Consider the following 20,680-nt stretch of genomic DNA (forward strand, 5'->3'; position numbering starts at 1 on the left):
GCAGACTAATTGTTATAGTTTGCCGCGTTCAAATGAGATTGACCTTTTGTGTGGGATATTTCTCATGTAAGTGCTGCTGAAACTAAAAATAGCTGTATTTGTTCTAAGCATTGACATGACTTTGGTCATTTTGTTTCATTTAAAGTTGTAAAACCCTATACATATGTCATTCCAGGATGCATTTCTTTAACATTTTTGGTCTTAGCAAAAACAGAGCAAAAACATTGTACACATAGCATTAAGGCAGTGCTGCAGTCCTGGCATTGAGTTGTGCTGGCCAAAAGAAGCTTCAAGAAACTTCATGAACCATTTTCTGAGCCCACAAGATGGTCCTCCCTGTTCAACAAATAGTTGAAAGCACACTGAATTACCATTCCTCGAGCCCTTTTTCTCTAAACCAAGAGCGGCATCTCGTGGGGTCAACAAATAGAACTAATGGTTCATGAAGCTTCATTTGGACATCACTCCCATTGAGTGTTTTTTTACCACTGATTTCTGAGAAGTAGCGCAGTCACCGGGGATTTCCACCAGATGCGTAACGGCTGCGCGTGTCTGCTGCGTGCTCCGCCGTCCGTCAATACCCACCAGGTCCGGAATTGTTGCGGAACGGCTGCGGCCATGTCTGACAGCTGTAGTAACGAGGACCCACAAGTTTTCGCAAATTCACGTAGAATAGAACCACAAAACCAACAACAGTTAGTTTCCATCCAGAGGAGTAGAGGGGAAACAGCCCTGTGCTGTGTTTTCAAGGTGTAGTGCAGGGAACTATAACCCGCCGTGAGCACGGTGTATTTTATTTTGAAAATTAACCGGATATTTATTTTGTTTCTGTGCTCGACTTCCTGTCCCGCACTATCTGCCGTGTGCTGAATTGCTGCGGAGCTCTCCGGCGTCCGGCAAAAATAGAAGCTCTGCGTATCTGCTGCAGAGGGCGGCGGACTGACGGAACTGGGACGGAGTCGGAACGCAGCCGTTATGCAGCCAGTGGACATACACACATTGACTTTAATGGAAAACTAATGACTCCGCCGCCGTTTCGGAGCCGTTCCGCTGCCGTTCCACATCTGGTGGAAATCCCCGGTTAGTCTACGATGAGATGTTGACTGAGTAAAATTATAAATATTGGTGCTTTTATAATCACCAAAGTCTCTGAACAATAGATGGACTATATGGTATATAGTATAAGGTATAAGTATATAGTATAAGGTGGTGGTGAAGATGATGGTGTTGATGTTGATTCTAAATGACCACAGGTAGAGGGATTGCTGTGCAAAACTACTTAGAAAGGATTCAGCCACTAAAACTGCACCATGGTCACGTGTCTGTGATTGAAATATTTTAGATCTTTTAATATATATTTGCACACTTTTATTGTATTTCAAATATGTTGCTCTTTCCTGCACACACTCTTCTAGTTCTACATTTTGTAATTCATTTTATTGCACAGTCTTGGATCATGACAATGTAACCTTTCAAGCCACATTATACTTGTATAATAAACTACGTGACAAATACAGATTGATTGATTCCATCAATTCCTTTCTGCTTTGGGGCAAATGGAAATTTATTATCACTGTTCTTGTCAACTTTAGATGGATTAATCACTTACTCACTGCTCCTACAATTGGTAGAAGCAGTGCCCTGATAACAGCCGAAACCAGAAGCCTTCTAGCTATAAGCATTAAAGGGCCACATCTCTGATTTTACATATCAAGATCAGCTTTCTCCTGCTGCAGTGTAAACATTATGTGTTCCTAGTCCCTGGCAGGAGCTCTGTTTTTTCACACTCTCCAAATCATTACCAACAACACAAGTTAAGGCGATGTTTAAAAAATGAAAAGAAAAAATTGTTCTTTAATCAGGAGAGGGTGTTGACTGTTCATTACTACATTTGTACTGTATGCTTGGATATGTTGATGTTTTGCCAAAATAATTACTTTGTTAATACAATAAATTTCCCTTTGTTCATTTTTATCAGAGTTGATAAAAAATGAATTAACACATTTTGTCTACACACCTGGGTCAACTCAGAGATGTTTTCTATGAATCTGTTATCTTACGAATTCTATAATATCTTTCCATAGAAATTCTGCAAAATGACAATGCCAAAATATATTTCTAATATATTTGGTACCAAATATTGTATCATTCTACGAAGAAAATGGTTTGCAGGATTGTATTTCAGAAAATAACTGTACAATACATTCCATACGGGTTCCCATATTAGCTTACTGTGATTGTAGCAAGTACTCTAGTACAGTGTTTCTCAAATGGGGGTACGTGTACCCCTAGGGGTACTTAGTACTAAAGGGGGTACATGAAATGCTAATTTAAAAATATGTCATTGAGAAATACTATTAAGTGATGGATTTTGAAATGTAGCATTTACATTTTTTTCAGTTACAAGGTTGTTGTTTAGTAAATCACTGTCGGCGCTGTATTGTACCTCTTTATATAGACTTTTGTTTTTAGCAAAAATGTTTTGCACTGGTCACGGGGTACTTGGCTTAAAAAAACAATTCAAAGGGGGTACAATACTGAAAAAATATTTGAGAAACACGGCTCTAGTACAACAGCACTGGGAATGTGAAAAAGAGATTGGTGGGTTTGAGAAAAAACCTGGGTGATGTCACAAGGGTTTTGCATAGAACGGTCTAAAAAGAGATACTAACGCGTTGCATTGTGGGAGGTGTAGGATATATAATTTTTTATATCTTGACAATACTAGGGACTTAAAGTCAGGTTAACTCTGCAACATTGTTTGTTCATTTTGACCATTGTTTTTACTGACTTATAAAAGTGCCAAATTAAATTGCTGGATTAAACCTTTTATTTAGAATGCTGGTGATTGAGTTGCTAAAGTAACCCTAACCCTTCCCTTTCAATTTAATGCAGTCCAATGCAAACTCCACCCAAACATTTTCTCACTGACATAGTCTCAAAGACAGATGAATAGCATACACTTTACAAAGGTGGCATTTCTTGCAGAGCAATTGCCTTGGCTTCTAATAGACAATAGATAATCATTTTCCTGCTGTAGTGTAAATGCAGGCAGTTTGAAAAACAAGCAGGCGTATGTTTGCAGCAATCATCATAAAGCAGGGTCTGTGTGAAGATTAAAGCAGCAAAAACAAAAAGCAAGGAGCTGTTCTACACTCTTGCAGTGAGAAGTGAGAGATGATAAAGGTGTCTGCCTGGATAGAGTAAGATTTCTTGGATTGACTGTAATAAAAGGGTATACTAGGCAGGTAGAAGAAAAGTGCATTAAACTGTAGATAGAGTAGGTGGCCCTGAAAAACATTACAGTTATTACTCATATGGCAGGAGTGGGCTTTCAGAGATATTCACAAGACAGTGATGTCTTCTCTACTGCCTTCAACATGAGTCATAGTAAAGGGCCCAATAAAGAGCAATTTAAAATAAAGAAGAAAGAGGGTGTATGTAAAAGAGGGAGCTCTCATATTACTGTAGCATCATTTTTATTATGCAAATATCTGTTAATTTTAAGATTATTTTTTGGGGCATTTTCGGCCTTTTTTTTTGACAGGACAGCTGAAGACATGAAAGGGGAGAGAGAGGGGGGAATGACATGCAGCAAAGGGCCGCAGGTTGGAGTCGAACCCCAGCCCGCTGCGTCGAGGAGTAAACCTCTATATATGGGCGCCCGCTCTACCAGCTGAGCTCTCTGGGCGCCCGAATATTTGTTAATTCGAATGTTATTTATGTATTAGTGTTTAATAGAAGTTATGTTACATATGGTCACCTTTTAGTTTTGTAATTATTTAGTGAACACATTACAATAACTAAATACCAAAATTAAGAGCATTTGGACATATAGACAGGTCTGGTTTGAATGTGGTGAGGCCAAACCTGGATGCATGATAATCTATATACAGTACAACTCGGTATAACTTTTGATCATAAGTAGGACTGGGAAAAAAATCGATTTGATTTAAAAATCGAGTTGGTAGGTCAAATCGATTCATATTTTCAAAAAATCGATTTTTTAGATTTTTTTTCAGTCCAAATACAGTATAAATAATTTGGATGTTTAACAATATTTGTTGCACACTGCACAGTGACTTTTCAGTAAGAGAAAGGGTTTGCCTTTGCAATTTTGTTTATGTTGATGCACTTTAATTAAATAGAATAAATATATATTTTTAAAATATATTTACTGTTCGGTTTAAATGGAAGGGGGTAAAAATCGAATCGAATCGTAAATCAAGTTTTTTATAAAAAAATCGCCCAGCTCTAATCTTAAGACCAAAGATACAGTCAATTTTAAAACAAAGCTAAAGCTGTACTTCTAGTCCATTCAAGTGTCCCTGTATTTTCAATGTAATTGGACCCAAGCGCAGAACACAGACAAAGAGGCAGATGAGGTTTGACTGGTTTATTGCAGTAGCGCCTGTAAACGGAGACGGGTTGAAGAGTGGGGATGACTGGAAATGTTGGAATGGAGAGCTGCTTGGCGGCTTGGCAGCTTGGCGCCGTGGCTGGCTGAAGGAAGCAGGAGAGAGATTATTGGCAGGCTGGCTGACTGGCAGCCGAGAAAAGGCAGGCAGACAAGAATCCTGCGAGCGCAGGGAACAAACAAGCATTAACTAGGAAAACAAGAACACAAGGAATACTGGTCTCAAATAATACTAGAGCTAGAGGCCTCGGCGTGGCTACCTCTGACACTGGCACAATCTGGCCCTGAGTGGAACAAGAGCTGGGCTGCAGGAGAGGTGATCAGCTGATTGCTAGCAGGTTCTGTAGGCAGGGTCCAGGTTAGCAGCAAGACAGGCGCGACACACACACACATACACACACACACCCGCACGCACACACAAAGCAAACCAGGGAGACAGGAACAGGAGGTGTTGGGAACAGGGGACAGCTTGCTCTCATTATAAGCAGGAAAGGGTACATTTAGGGAATTTTAGACATTCAGTCCTGAATCACACTCGGTTAAAAAAAAAAAGTGGCTGCGCTGGTGCTGAATTTTGTTTCAGGTACATTTGAGATGACGAAATATGATCCAGGAAGTGCAGTTTGAGTAACAGATCCATGAGTTTGAAGGCTTAACTAAATACTGCACAGTAGTTTATAATACTATGAGATGAGGTTTTATCACAAAGTTATCGCAAAGTCAGTTGTTTTATCATCCGTCACAGTTATTGCCAGGTAAACAGTAAAATTAAGCCGTCCATGTTACAAAGTAATCCAGGAATGTGCACTTGAACTCACAGTATTTGTGTGTGTGTGTGTGTGTGTGTGTGTTTTTTAATTGTAACAGTGTATTTACAATTGTGTTATTACTGCTTGAATAACAATCAGAGCACTCTTTCGGGGACTCTTTCTTTCCTTCTTGAAAATAATTGAAATGTATATTCACAGTATGCAAGATGATATGAATAAACGAATGGCTCCACACTGGGGAGGAGCAAACAGATAGGCGTTGAGAAAGCAAAGGTTGCTCTTGCTCCTCTTGGGTTTTCATGCTAATTATCTTTTTCTTTGTTACACATTTTGCTTACAGCCCCAAACTGTGCCCTCACAGTCCCTTTCTTTGAGTTGGCCTGCTTTCATGCAACAAAAACGAAACAAACAATGTGGCCAGAGTTAATAATAGCATGTACAAATTGCACTGTGACTGCGGCCAGGCTACAGACATTAATTGGTGCATTATGTGAGAATGAAACTCCTAATGAAGCACTAGTTTGACCATATGCTCCCGGTGGCCATTCCTTCTGAGGGAAGCTTTGTCATGGTTTGAGCTAAATGGTTACAAATCTGAGCTTCCCTTTGAAGACTAATATGCAACGCAGCAACTACAAACTAATTACAGCCCACTGCTCTCTTTACAGTGGCGACATCTGAATCACCCTATGCATATATATTGTGTATTATTCTCGGCATATTGTATGAAGCCTAGTGTTGTCATAATGCTCTCAACAGCATAATTACAGTATGATTATAATAGTAAGCTATTCAACACAAAAAGGCACTGTAAGAGCAGCCAGCGAGGAACTGAGACAATGATACAGTATATGTACCTCCCTCTGTGTATGTTTTTGTGTGTGTGTGTGTGTGTGTGTGTGTGTGTGTGTGTGTGTGTGTGTGTGTGTTTGTGTGAGGGAGAGTATACTCATGGGAAAACACTGCCACTGCTGGTATTTTGTTCAGAGGGAATCCATACATAGACAGTGTGCTATTATTCAACGCCTCCTGTGTTTACAGCACATGTATGCAGATGAGGTGGATCTTTACCTTTCTGCTGGTATTTACATAATCTTCACATACCTTGGGGTTCCACTGAGGCAGGAGTGAAGAGATGAAAACATTATCAGCTACTTGAAATGGATGAATTTTCCAGACTAATCTCTCCCTCCGTCACTGTGTTCTGTTGACCAGTTGAATTGAAATAAGGTCTTTGTTACTGCCTGCCATTTGTCTGGGCAGCTGAGAAACCAGGTGCACTTGAAGTGCAGCAATTTAAAGGTCCCATATAATGCTCATTTAGAGGCTCATACTACTATTTTGGTGTTTTGACAAGTAGTGTCTTGTCAGTTTTGTTTTGACTCATTTATACATTTATTTTAGTAATGTTGAAAATCAATCAACCAATTGCGTTTGGAATATATACATAAATAATAAAAACAGTAATCAGTAGTAGAACTCAATCGACTGATAGCCACAAACAGGGTTGGGAAGTAGAGTAGGAGAGAAAGCATATTGAGAGACAAACTAACACATTGTGGGTTTTCATATTTTTATGGGAATGACACACACAAAATATGTTAATTAAAATACATTATGCCAGCCTCAAATATGATATTGATTGATTGATTTATTTCTGGATAAAGACAATAAAAAAAAACAGTAATCCAAAGGATAACATGCTAAAGTAAAATACTTATTTCCAGCACGGTCCTTGGTGTTTCACATGTAAAACAATATACAAAAAGCAAACAAACCATTATGGAAAGACATACAATATGGAGGAGGAAGTTGAAAAAATATAAACATCACGTAAAAAACAAACTAAATGAAAAACAAAAAATAATAATATAAATGCTATACAAACTCACCAATTTATCAATAAATATTCACCTTATTCCATAAAAACCTTTACCTGCATTTTAAAAATCCTTCGTGATGATAGGAGTTTTGTAGTAGTAGGCAAACTATTCCATGCCATGATACCAGTGTAGAAAAAAGAATTTTTTGTTGCATTAGTAGCTCTAAGAACTATGCATGAGCGAATGCTGGCCCTAGTATTATGACTATGCTGCATGTGGACCATAGTTACATTGGAGCATAAATAATTTGGGGCATGACCATTAACAATGTTAAACATATGGTTCAGCTTAAGTTGTTCTACTCTTAGATGTACAGGTAGTAGACCAGCTTTTGTAAACTCCTCCCTACCTATGTGAGTACGGTGGGGTGCTTTTAATAGGTACCGAATAACATTGTTTTGCAGCACTTGGAATTTGTTTTTAAGTTTTACAGTCAACCCAGAAAACCATGCAGAACAAGCAAAATCTACCTGGCATTGAATCAAAGTTAATACCAATAATTTCTTTACAGAGAAATCAAAAAACTTTGTCTTGCGATATAAAAACTTCAACTTACAGGCACATTTAGCTAAAACCGTGGCTGCAATGGATTCACCTATAAGTGATTGATCCAATGCTAAACCCAAATATGTGACACTGGATTTGGATACAATTTCAGACCCATTACACATCACCTTTAAAGTATTTAATTTCGCCAACTTCCTTTTGTACCAAACAGGATTGATTCAGTCTTGCCCAGATGCATAGAGAGCTTATTGTCTACCAGCCACTGGTTGACAGACTCTAGCTCTATACCAAGAGTATTTTCAATGTCTTTTGCATTACACCCTGGGACGAGTAAAGCAGAATCATCAGCATATAATAGCAACTTGCACCGAACCACAGCAGATAAGTCATTTATATATACTAAAAATAACAGGGGCCCAAGGATCGAACCTTGGGGCACCCCGCACGTTATACTCTGTGAATCAGAGAGGGTCCCCTCAACATCACAGACTTGAGTCCTATCTGTTAGGTAAGAAGTGAACCATGTGAGTTCAGAGTTACTAAAACCCATGCACTGTAATTTAGAAATCAAAATCTTGTGGTTCACAGTATCGAATGCTTTCTGCAGGTCAAGTAATAACATGCCAACATAATTCCCTTGTTCAAAGTTCTGACGCACATAGTCGAAACGGTGGATGAGACATGTGTCTGTCGAATATGCAGCTCGAAAGCCAGATTGGAGCTCATATAATAGATCAAGCCTGATGAGATACTCCTCCACCTGTTCGTACACCAAACGCTCAAAAATCTTTGATATAGTTGACAAGATTGATACTGGCCTATAATTTCCAACATCAGCTCTACTATTTTTCTTAAAAACCGGAATCACCCTGGCATTCTTCATATCAATTGGAAAAACACCCTGTCTTATGGAAAGATTTATGATATGGGTAAGAATCTTATATGTAACCCCAGCACTATCCCTTAAAAACCTGGAGGGGATAAGGTCCAAGCCAGAGGCCTTATTCACTGACAGGGTCAAGAGACTCGCTCTTACTTTATCCTCTGAGACAGGACTAATTGCAAATGCATCTACAGAAAACTTTTTACTTCTATAAAAGGAATTAACAAAATCTATGCCAAATTTGTCAGAAGCACCAGGCAATTTACGGACCAAACTGGCAGCAATGGTTGTAAAATAATGGTTAAAATGGCAGGCAATCCGCCGCTTATCAAAACACATCTCATCTTCAATAATAAGCCCCGCTTTCCCAGACTTAGATTTTGCTTTTGCTGTTGATCCCATATCATTAAGAATTTTCCACAGTTTTTTAGGCTGTTTTGCATTTGCAGCAATGGAATCCGTATAAAATACAGACTTAGCTTGCCGTACCTTGTAACTTACTTGATTTCTAAGATAAGCATAAGAGTTATAGTCCGCTGGGAGTTTAGACTTTTTAAACTTTATGAACCATCTATTACGTTGTCTGATCATATCAACAATTTCAGATGTCATCCAACATGCACTTCCATGCTTAATTCTTGATTCCCTCATTGGAGCGACTTCATCAAGAGCTGCTATAAACGCTGCCTAAACAAATCCCAAGCCTTATCAACATCAATACATTCAAGCACATCAGACCAGTCACTCTCAGCCAGCCTTTGATTTAACACTTCAGCAGAGTACTGTTTGGTACATCTGTATTTGATAGAACAGTGCTTATTTATTGGCTGAGATTTCATTTTCTTGCGTGTGAAAAAACTGCATTATGATCACTAAAAGCCACATCCAACACACCTGATTGACTTATCATTCCACTGTCCGATACCAAAATTAAGTCAAGAAGGGACTGGCTATTTATAGACAACCTAGTAGGCTCAGTAATTAATTGCTGTAAACCAGACACCCTGCAAAGACATGAGAAAGATTCTTTTAAGCTACTTCGTGGCAATAATAGATTTGTATTAAAATCACCCATGATGATGCATTCTTTTTCTAGGCATACATTGCTTTTACAACAGACGGATTCAAGGAGTTCATAAAAGTCTGTTTGCTTAGGTGGGCGGTAACATACACCAACAATAATGGGCTTGGTTTTAGGAAGAATTAATTCCACCCAGGCTGCCTCCAAGCCATCCACCTGTAGATCGTGGCGCGGATTATTATATTATATTATAAATTATATCGGTCCTTATAAAAAGGCAGACTCCTCCGCGTCTGTTGCGATCGCGTCGGTAGATGTAATAACCTGTAAGCCCAACTTCACAATCTTGAATGGAATAGTCTAGCCAGGTCTCCGATACAGCGATCACAGCAGCCTTAGACGTAGATGCGAGGTGTCCGATTTCATCCAGTTTGGGTAGAAGACTCCTTGCATTAACGTGAATAAAATGCATCCCTTTCCGATTTACAAGGCCAAGTGAATCATAGTCTTTCTCATCCATACTGTCGTCATCATACGTTCTCAACTCATTTGTGTCATCCAAGACATTTACACTACACATTTCCCGCACACAACACCGGTTACAAACCAACGGGATGATACAGCCCTGTCATACAATTTCGGAGCAATATTCCCGCACCTTATATGAACAAAAACGTCACACAAGTCACATGCAACTGCTTTGGCGTTTGCTCTTACCACCTTTCCGCAGTTACGGCAGCAACTGGTGGTAGGCTTCTTTTGTCGGTATTCCGCTGTTTCCGAGTTGGTAGGGCCCGGACACTGATGGATATCTCCCGAAAGCAATAGGCAAATTGATAGTATTTTGCCAAAGGCATCGGGCTGCTGGGTTCCTCCGGAACCTGCTTTGCAGGTGGCTTTAGACTGCCAGGTGATCAAGGCAACACTGCCGTATCCCCAAAGTTTGTCAGCATTAACTGACAGACAACAGTTTTTGTCCAAACGCTCCATTTTCAGCTGTATAAAGGCATCATATTCAAAGCCCTCTGAGGAATATTTTAAACAGTGACCATAACTGCTTAAAAACACAGTATAAACTGATACTGCTAGCAGAGCTCCAAACACACCTGGCGCAACTGACGCCATTAGAAGTTCTCAGGAGACAATCATGCAGGTACATACGATACATTACGCCAGATTTAGTTTTGATGTCAGCGTTGTCAGTGCCGTCATGGAAATAAAAGTGAACAAAAAAGACAAGACAATCTCTGAGACTACAGAAACAGCCTGGCCTTTACGTTGCATTCATATGCGAGCAACAGGCTTGGATTAAGTCATCTATGTGTTTTGGATCGCAAACGTTATTCTTCTTGTGATGTTTTTTGAAGTTCCGATATAGGCTTCAGGTGCATCACCACCCCTTTCTCGGGCACGAGTGGGGCCGACCCTGATTTGCGTGTAAATCCAAGACACATTGTGGCTAACGGTGACGCATATAATGTGGATTAATTGGACTTTATTCTAATACAACACACTGGAAATAACAAGAGTAAATGGGTAAGTAAATAAGAGAAAGAATGGTCACACATTTGAGACAATTCAATCGGACAGTATGTAGCACCTTTAACCTCCTTTTTATTCCTACCTGCTGAAGTACCTTTTCATCCTCTTATGTGTGTGTGAATGTGTCCATATGTGATGTTAAGCTCTCCTTCTTAAATGAGATTTAAACTGAGTGCGTATTAACCTTTTTTATGTATTCATAATTTCAGGGAGTTCAGCCACTGGAAGGTGAACAGCCTGGCAACAGAGAAGAGAGATTTCCTCAAAGCTCCGTTACCCTTAGCACCAGAGTTTCTACGCAACCTGCGGTTACTGGGGCGACGGCCAACCCTGCAGCAAATCAACGAAAACCTCATCAAGAAGTATGGGACCCACTTCCTAGTCTCTGCTACCCTGGGAGGTAAGGAAGGACTGCAGGTGACACACACGCTTTTTATTCTCGGGTTAGGAAAATGTCGGGACCCACCAAAAATAGAGAGCTACTCATTTGAGGTCTCAGAGGAGTTACAGCCTCTGTTAGTGCTTTTTCAAGGAAAAAATGTCGAGTGGAAAGCAGCACCCATTACTCCACCTGCAACATTAAACCAAGGTTGTTTTCCACAGTAACTTTCCACTCATCCTTCCCTCTGATGAACATTGCGTGCGGCTACAAGAGCATAAGAGGGATTAAATTGACCCGTTTCTCAGCGTACGTCGCCTTTTTTATTTTTATTGGATTTCTTTTTACCCTCGATCTCCTCTGAGAGAAGTAACTCACAAAACAGAATCGCCAGCGGTATCGATCGTGTGTGCCTCACACAACACGACTCAGACCTGTGTTGGGTTCAAAGTGACGACCTCATGTTATTGATACACGGCCGACTACAGATACATCAGTACATTTTTACAGTCGGCTGTTTTTTTTTTTTTAAGCGACTTGTAGAAAATTTATAGTGAGTATAAACATCTCAGCATCTAGGCATTCATTTCATCAGAGGGGGAGATTTACAAGGCCAGGGTACTATCAGTAAAATCCTAATATACAGGGGAATGCATGAAATCAAATAGTAGGGGATACTTATGAGAGATATAATGGGCTTTAAATTAGGACGCAATTCTATCAGTTGAAGCCAATGTTACTCATACATCTTCTAAAACAGGCCACATCGGCTACTTTTCCTTCACACGCACACACATAGAAGACAAGTCATGTTTATTTTCTGCAGTCTCCTAACAATCCCTGTGGTATTTTAGCGATGTGTTAGGTGTGCATCCCCAGCCACACTAACTTTGCGCTAAACTTTGTCAGCATGGGAGACAGAGCAGAGACGAATGCAGCGGCAGACTGATAGTTAGACTCAATATGTAACTAACAGCCTCATCTAAATGGGCTGAGCCCGTCTGCATAACGATTAGACTGTCTGAGCAAACGCACACATCCCCAATCTCGTTTTTTTTTCCCATTTTGTTCTACTGTTTCATCTCTTTCTCAAAATAAGTGTCAAACCATTCTGAATGAAGTATTGTGGTGCTGCAGAGACGTCCCGGCCTACAAATCAGATCCTACAGAATAAAGAAAAAATCTTCATTTGGTACAGAGCCTCGCAAAAATCACACTGTAATCATTTTCATTTTTTTTTATATAAATATTTTTCAATGAAAATGAGAAGAATCATACAGAAATTATCATTCCCTGCAATTTCGTGAATTACATCGCATTCGCAATATCAGTCAAAATAATCGCAGTGAGATATTTTCCTCATATCATGCAGCCCTAATTAACACAATTACGGTTGTGTTAACAGTTACGGTTACGGTTCTCTGATGTAGGCTACTGACTTCAGACCAGCGTTCACAACCATTAATTCCTCTGTACATGCGAAGCTGCTCGCGCTACTTGAAAGCCACAACGTTAGCGTTACCCTTGCTGTAGCTTCAGCAATGCTGCTTTGTTGTGCAATGTTTTCAGAAACATATTTTAACTTCAACTTTATTTATTTTTAATAGCACCTTTCATGCAAGCATGCAGCCCAAGGTTCTTCACAGAACAACATATAAACACAGATGAGAAATAAAAAATAAAAAGCAAGACTACAAATTATAACAATAAGACAATAAAATGTTAAAAAAAAAAATTTACAAATAAAAACATCATAATAAAATGAACGCAGGATTAAAATTATTTAAAAAAAATAAATAATTAACACTTAGAATGCTACAACATTATTCCAAATTAAAATTAAAAGCCAGATTAAAAAGACAAGTCTTTAATTTCCTTTTAAAAATACAGAGAGAGCTTGCCATTCTACTATCCAAAGGTCTGTCCTATCGTATTGGCTATTTCCCATTTAAAGCTAACAGAACACAAAAATATATGTTTCTGAAAAAATCTGAGGCAAGACATTGGCAATGCAGTAACATAATCTTGATTCATATTTGATCAGCGCTGCCTATTTTGACAGTTTGACTGCAGTTCACGAGCAGTTGTTGACACTGTGTTAGAGACTCCTCGGATCTGATTGGTTGGCGAGGAGGCAGAGGAACTTGAAGGATTTTTCACAGATGATCCGATTCATGTTGTGACAGTTTGAGCAAATATGACATAAAGTACATTTTTATAAAAGTTTCCAACTTTAGCTTTAATGGTTGTATAATTGTCTGATGAAAGTGACAGAAGCAAAAGCAAATGATACATTACCTGCATCATAGCAGACAAACCACAAAGCCACAGTCAGACAGTTTAGGCCTGCCAAAGAAATATCAAATGCAGAAGCAGAATGTCACTTCACTTGGAGTGGAAGGATAATATCAGCCTGTTGCTCTCGCAGTGACTCTTGAGTCATGTTTCCTTTGTAAGGAGGTCCATCACAAATGTGTTCCCATTCAAAAGCAACCTCAAAACCTTTTATTTTCTCAGGCATTTGTGTAATCACAGTGTGTGTGTGTGTGTGTGTGTGAGTGTGTCCATCACAACTGTGTCCACATTTAAATAGCAACCTCAAAACCTTTTTATTTTCTCAGGCATTTGTTTAATTACTGTGTGTGTGTGTGTGTGTGTGTGTGTGTGTGTGTGTGTGTGTGTGTGTGTGTGTGTGAGAGTGTGTGTGTGTGTGTGTGTGTGTGTGTGTGTTGGCGCGTGCGTGCGTTTCTGTGTAATGAAAGGTACTATACACATAAAATTGAAAATGACACATACAGAGAGGATTCAATACTTTATTTCAAAAGATTAAAAAAAAAAAAATCTTCAAAAATAGGGTTTAGGGTGACTTAAAAACAGAGTCATTGATCGATTATTGATCCACAGGAGAGGAGTCTTTGACCATTTTCCTGGACAAGCAGAAGCTGAACAAGAAGTCGGAGGGTAACAGCAACAGCTCGGTGGTGTCTCTGGAGCTGCTCCATCAGCTGGCCGCTTCTTACTTCACAGATCGAGAGAGCACCCTAAGGCGACTGCACCACCTCCAGATTGCCACCTCTGCTATCAAGGTACTGTACACATGCACGTAGAGAGTGACTATGCCTACCCACAGTACATATCCAGATACATATACTTTTGAGTAGGGGTGGGGGGGGAATCGATACAGCATAGTATCGCGATATTTTCCATGGCAATACTGCATTAATACAAAGACGGCAAGTATAGATCTTTTATTATATATGTGTTGGTCACTTTGTCTGCTTGACAATCCCATTTTGCAGCAATAAAATTGAAGTGAGATGAACAAAGAGAAACATTGATGTTTTTAGATAAAACGGATGTTCACAAAGTGTCCTTTTGGGGACATCATTTGAAATTGGGAAAAATTTGAAGTTGGAAAAAAAGGTACTGAATTGCAATATATCGCAGGATATTGCAATATGTTTAAAATCGCAGTATCAAAGTATCGTGATGATATCGTATCGTGAGGCCTCTGGTGAGCTAGAAAACCAGCACACTGTTGATTTTCTTCGTGCAGACTTGTGTTTGCACTTCTCCAGGTCCAAAAACAAGCACCCATCAAGGTAGACACGCAAACATTACCGCTACTATAAAACTGTCCCTTTTGGATATATTACTCCACGCTGCACCTATAACAAATAGCTCTGCTTGCTCCCAATGTATGCTCACAAACAATCTTTTTAAAAGATTATTTTCAAGGTCCGCATTGCTCAAAAGAGGGAGCTTGCGAGGATTTTAGTTTTTTCTTATATGGCAGGCTAGATTAAAAGCACAGTGTATGCACTGCAACCCACCGAGGTAAAGCGAGGCAAATGTCAAGTTTCTTTAAAGTCCCAGTGGGGAAAGTGTATTTATTCATACTGTACTCTACTGTATGCCATCTGGACTGGGTTACAGGCTGGTGTGTGCTCTCCTGTAGTGTATGCTAGGGTGTGATTTCTACAGGGGACAGGGGGGACATGTCCACCCCCACTTTTTAAAATCCTTTTTGTCCCCCCACTTTCAACATTTTTGATTCTATAAAATTATTCTCTCATGTCTTGGCAATCTGCCCCTATATTAAACAATAAAGAAAGTAAGACATCTTTTTCTTATACATTGTTTATTCTTTCTGGCAGAATTTATCAATATGTTCAACTTAATCATTTCCTGTATTTTGTATCATCATAGTCCCTAAATGCATGTAGAAATGCAGGAAATGGGATTCAAATAGAAATACAAATTCTGGCAGAGGACCCCCCCAGACCCCCTATTTTGTGCCCCCCCACACTTCTCAAACCAAAGCCTGTAGCTGTAGACATCCATGACTGTAGGTGTGTGTGCGTTTGTATCACACAAGGGTTAAAACACCTGGTAATTATCATCAGTGTAGTAAAAAACTGTTGGATTTTTTGCACAAAGGGGCTCTGACTCTAGAATATGAAGTGGTTCAACACCTTTTTTTTAGCACGTAATTTAGTTCTTCTCATGGTTCATTTTATTTACCTGCACATTTAACAATCGACATGCCTTGACATAGTTACTCGCCGTTCACACAAAATCTCCCACCAGGCTTTTATAGCTCGTTTCATTATTAAATGCAAAGAGGAGCAGTTTTGTTGAAAATCCACTCGAAGAATACAATCCAACAAAATCCTATTATCCCCTGTGTCTGGTTTCACCTTGTTTAAATCTTTTTTTTGTTGTTGTTCCTCCTGACGACTGAAAGCAAAGCATAACCAAGCGATACATTTTTTTTCACATTGGAACAGATCTGTTGGTTCTTATGGAATGACAGCAGGTGTGTGGGTGGGTGGACAGCGCTTTCATGCTTCAACTTAAGGGCAAATCTGATTGAAATGAGTAATTGCTTGGTGTCAACTTTGTGTGTACCTTGAATAAGGTACCATCGCTGAAAACGCTGTATGCATAGGTGAGATTGAAAATTTTAAACGCTAAAAGGGACACTGGAGCACCTGATTGCTTGGAAATGTACTTCCTCACAAAGCCTTGAATGGTTCTACCTGAGATTAGGGAAACACAAAGGATGCCTGGGAAATTGCTTTTACCTTGAGAGAAATGTTCGATTAGTGGGAGTAGTTTTTATAACATATTAGCTGCAGGGAATCTGAGAGAAAACAGCATCTAGACAAAGCCTGCTGCAGTGCAGGCTGTACTCAGTCTAAAAAAGAAAAAAATAGACCTCTGCATACTCAAATGCAATAGTTTTTATATTTATTGGCAGGCTTCATCACAGCAAACACAGATTTTAAATAGTAATGCGGCATCTCATAACAGCACAAGGCCAAAAACACATTGTCTGCTAAGCCTGAATTAATTATGAACTGAAATCTTGCTCAGTTTGATGCATTTGTGTCTGGGGAGAAGCTAATGAGTGACTGTTGCACAAAAACAATCCCTTATCTTTTGCAAAGTAGTCAACAATGGTAAATAAGTAAATGGCCACCATTAAGATCTGTTTTCCGCATTAGTTAGTCTTGTTTCAATCCCTCCAGTGATATTTTTTTGCAATGCACTTTGGACAAATTCAGCTGCACACTGCTTCTCATGCCTATTTAACAGCATGCCTTTAGTCAGGTTCTGCAGTTTGGTCTGAGGGGAGCCGTTTGCCAGAGAAATGAAAAATGATGTACGATATTAATATGAAATTTAAGAAGAATTCAAAAGTTGCAAAACATTTGATATGGTAAGTCATATTTAAAGCAGAGGGAAATACTAAATGCTTGTGATATAATAATAAATCTAGTTAGAAATGAACCATTATAAACCAGGCAGCTGCCCCGGCGCCCGGTACAATTGCAATGAGTTGTAGCTTACTATGAAGATGATTGGCACCTTGCCTTAGTTATAACTTGATGTCCAAAATAGTCAGGTTATGCCCCAAGTAGTAATTGTGCAACCAATTTGTTAGTAGCTGATTCAGTTGCAAACTTAGAAGTCCGACTCAATGGATTTACATTGCTGGTATAAAGCCTGACGTTCTGCCACTATCTCTGTTTTCTATTTTGCAAGGGCACCATTGTGGGATTCCAGGGCTTAGCACCGTCCAGAACGGTTATGATTGGTTTGAAGAAATACAAACAAGCCAGAGCTTTTTTTCTCCCCGTGTCTCAGAATCGTTAAGCAGTGAAGCCAGACCAGACTCCAGCACTGAGGAGATAGGTCTGGCAATGTGAGACTACAAACTACTGTTACTAGTAGGTACTAAGCCTCTGGCGCTGACTTTACACCCTAACTTAGTAGAAAACTTACACATAGCTGGTGCCACCCAGTGCAGGTCACAGTGGCAGCAGGCTAAGCTAGCCAGCCACAACTGCCACCTTTTTCTGAGAAATTCCAAAACATTTCCAAGTCACATGGCATATTGAGCCACCTCCAGCATGTTCTGGGTCAACCCCAGGGTCTCCAACTAGTTGGACATGCCCAGGAAACCTAATTATATAGAAACAAAAATTACAATGTCAAATGGTCATCCAAAGCCACAGATGTTTTATGAAAATGCGAACATTTCAACTTGTATACTTCTAAATCTAAGGGAAATGCCACTTTTTTCCATATTGCATGTATTAACAAATGCCCCCAAATTGTTTTACACCAGATGTCGTTTATCACACTAACTCAAGCGGAATCCACGCTTGAACCTTCATTTTCTTCGCACCACTAGTTTCCCCTAATGACAAAATGATCTAATTAGATCTAGAATTGGATATACAATATGTGTTGCATGTTAATGATGTTATGCAACAAAATAGATTTTCTTAAAACAGTTCAACTCCTTCATGCTTTAAGATAAGCCCATACCAACCTTGTGTTATGTGCTTATAGATTTTGAGATACTAGTGCAGTGCCCGTTGATGCTCGAAGTTTTCTCCAGAACCATTGTAACCCTAAATTACTCACAGAAGGACCCCAAAGCACTTAATATGCAGCTTAACTGTATACTACTGACAGTGGCGGAGTGGCAATCGGGAGAGTCGGGACTCTTCCCGGTGGGCCGGTGGTGTTTCGAGGCCGCTGCCCGGCCCCTGACCACTGGTCAAACGGTGCAGCCTCTGCTCAACCCTTAGGGCGGGCCGCAGCAGCCTCTTATTTCAATACAACCACAGGCTAATTAGAAAGCACTAACAGTCACAACCATGTCTAAGATTTTCAGAAATATAGGGGGATCAGTGAGCGGCCCCTCCCCAAATGGCATAGCCCTGGTCGGCCTATGACGTAAAGCCATCGAACACCTCTTACTACTACCTTTACCTAACAGAGAAATGTAAAGGTTACGTTGCAGATTCAGATTTTACTCACAAAATATATCAAATAGAATATGATGCTTTAGTATTCATTAAACTATCCAGCATAATATTAGAGTAAACAATTGAATGCACGACTTTTCTATAGTTTTACTTTTGGAAAAAAAACATTTTGAGTTTGTATTCTACCACTGCCAATACCAGCATTCCCAGTTGGAGACAGGGTCTTGTCTCGTCATGGTACAAAAAAAAGTTGTTGATGAACATATTTTGTCATTATTACTGAAACAAAATGAACACTGCAGCGCAGGTATTATTTCCAAACAGGCATAGTTGCTTGACATAACCACCGCGGGTACAAGTTAAACGTTAAAGCATGGATTTAATTAGTGCAGGTATTTTGCCGACAGTAACGTTATTAGTGTTAAAGTCCTAATATAATGCTCATTTTCAGGTTCATAATTGTATTTAGAGGTTGTACCAGAATGGGTTTACATGGTTTAATTTTCATAAAACACAATATTTTTGTTGAACTGCACATTGCTGCAGCTCCTCTTTTCACCCTGTGTGTTGAGCTCTCTGTTTTAGCTACAGAGTGAGACATCTCACTTCTGTTCCATCTTTGTTGGGAGTCGCACTAGGACGTATCTAGGTAAGGAAAACTAGCCATTAAGAAGTATGAGGGCGTGCCACGCTAGCAGCTAGGCGAGCATTATAACGTGTTACAAAGTGACTCACGTTCGTCACGGAAGTAAAGGCTGGACTACAATAGAGCTGTTTGGAGCAGTTTGTGAACAGTGTTTTCTAAACAATAAAGGAAAGGGGAAAAGCCAAAAAGCATAATATGAGCTCTTTAAGTTAGTTTGTCAAACTTACACAATGTGAGTTGCATAACATACATGGTGAAATGCAGTTAGCGGAGGGATTCATTTCCAAATGGGTGTAATAATCACCGGTATGCTTGACTGAGAGTCCTGATGCCCCAAAGCCCCTTCACTTAGTGTTTTTTTTTATCTTTATTGTGCGGTTGCTTAGTTTTATTCGCAGTTTATTTATATTAAAGTGTCACTTTTACAAATTGCACCAAATTCGACAATGCACATCATTGGATTCCGACCAATACCCCGCCAAGTGCGAAAAAGAACGTAAGATAGAAACACACACACACACACACACATATTCCTCGCTTCATGGTTTGGGCCCCTCACTTTAAAAAAATAAGCACTGACTAAAAAGCATTATGAGAATGTGTAGCAAAATTGCAGGGATAAACTTTAAACTTTGAGGAGCTATCACTCCTACAGGGCCAGAGCCATGAGGAAAGCCAAAGCTATCCTCGCTGACCCGGGTCACCCCTTATGTTATGAATACAGGCTGCTGCCATCTGGTCACAGGTACACGGCACTGAGGTGTAGGACTAAGAGATTTAAGAGCTCATTTGTCCCTGTTACCATTAGTCTCGTTAATACCTTGACGTAAATTGTACCATATGAATATAAAAATTAGTACATCTGCATGTTAGGGTTTGTGTGTATGTATACTGCTGTCTTTTATTTTCTGCTGGCTGTGAAACTAATTGCCCCCAACGGGGATAATAAAGTTAACTTAAATTTATAGTAAGATGCAACATATGTTTATCATCTTTTATTCATTGCCATTAGCAATAATAATTCAATATCACATTCAAGATAACAAATTCCATAAAAATGCACATATAATCCTAATAAGCTTTGCTCCTTGAAGAGTGAGCAGGCGGTAAATAGTCCAGTTTTTTAGCAATTCCAAACACCCAGTGTTTTTGCACACCCACCTACACACACACACACACACACACACACACACACACACACACTTGTGCACACAGAACAACTGCAAAGACAACAAACACAACCCCTCCCACTTGGAGAGGAGCAGCCTTTGCATGTTTCTGCTAAATGAGGATCTCTGGTATGCAAGCCACCTGCCGTGCCGTGTTCTGCCAGATCAACTCATCAC

At 39.6% G+C, this 20,680-nt stretch overlaps 1 protein-coding gene across 1 annotated transcript in view; it reads left to right on the top strand.

Moving 5' to 3' along the window:
* The window catches only part of brinp2 (bone morphogenetic protein/retinoic acid inducible neural-specific 2), a 123,908-nt gene that overhangs the window by 34,881 nt on the left and 68,347 nt on the right, over positions 1 to 20,680 (top strand). Inside the window, exons 2-3 of the mRNA XM_028594345.1 lie at positions 11,233 to 11,423; positions 14,307 to 14,488. Of these exons, the coding sequence (XP_028450146.1) occupies positions 11,233 to 11,423; positions 14,307 to 14,488 (373 nt within the window). The remainder of the gene's footprint in view (positions 1 to 11,232; positions 11,424 to 14,306; positions 14,489 to 20,680) is intronic.

The sequence above is a fragment of the Perca flavescens genome, chromosome 12 (assembly GCF_004354835.1).
Source record: "Perca flavescens isolate YP-PL-M2 chromosome 12, PFLA_1.0, whole genome shotgun sequence".
In the NCBI taxonomy this organism is placed as follows: Eukaryota; Metazoa; Chordata; class Actinopteri; order Perciformes; family Percidae; genus Perca; species Perca flavescens.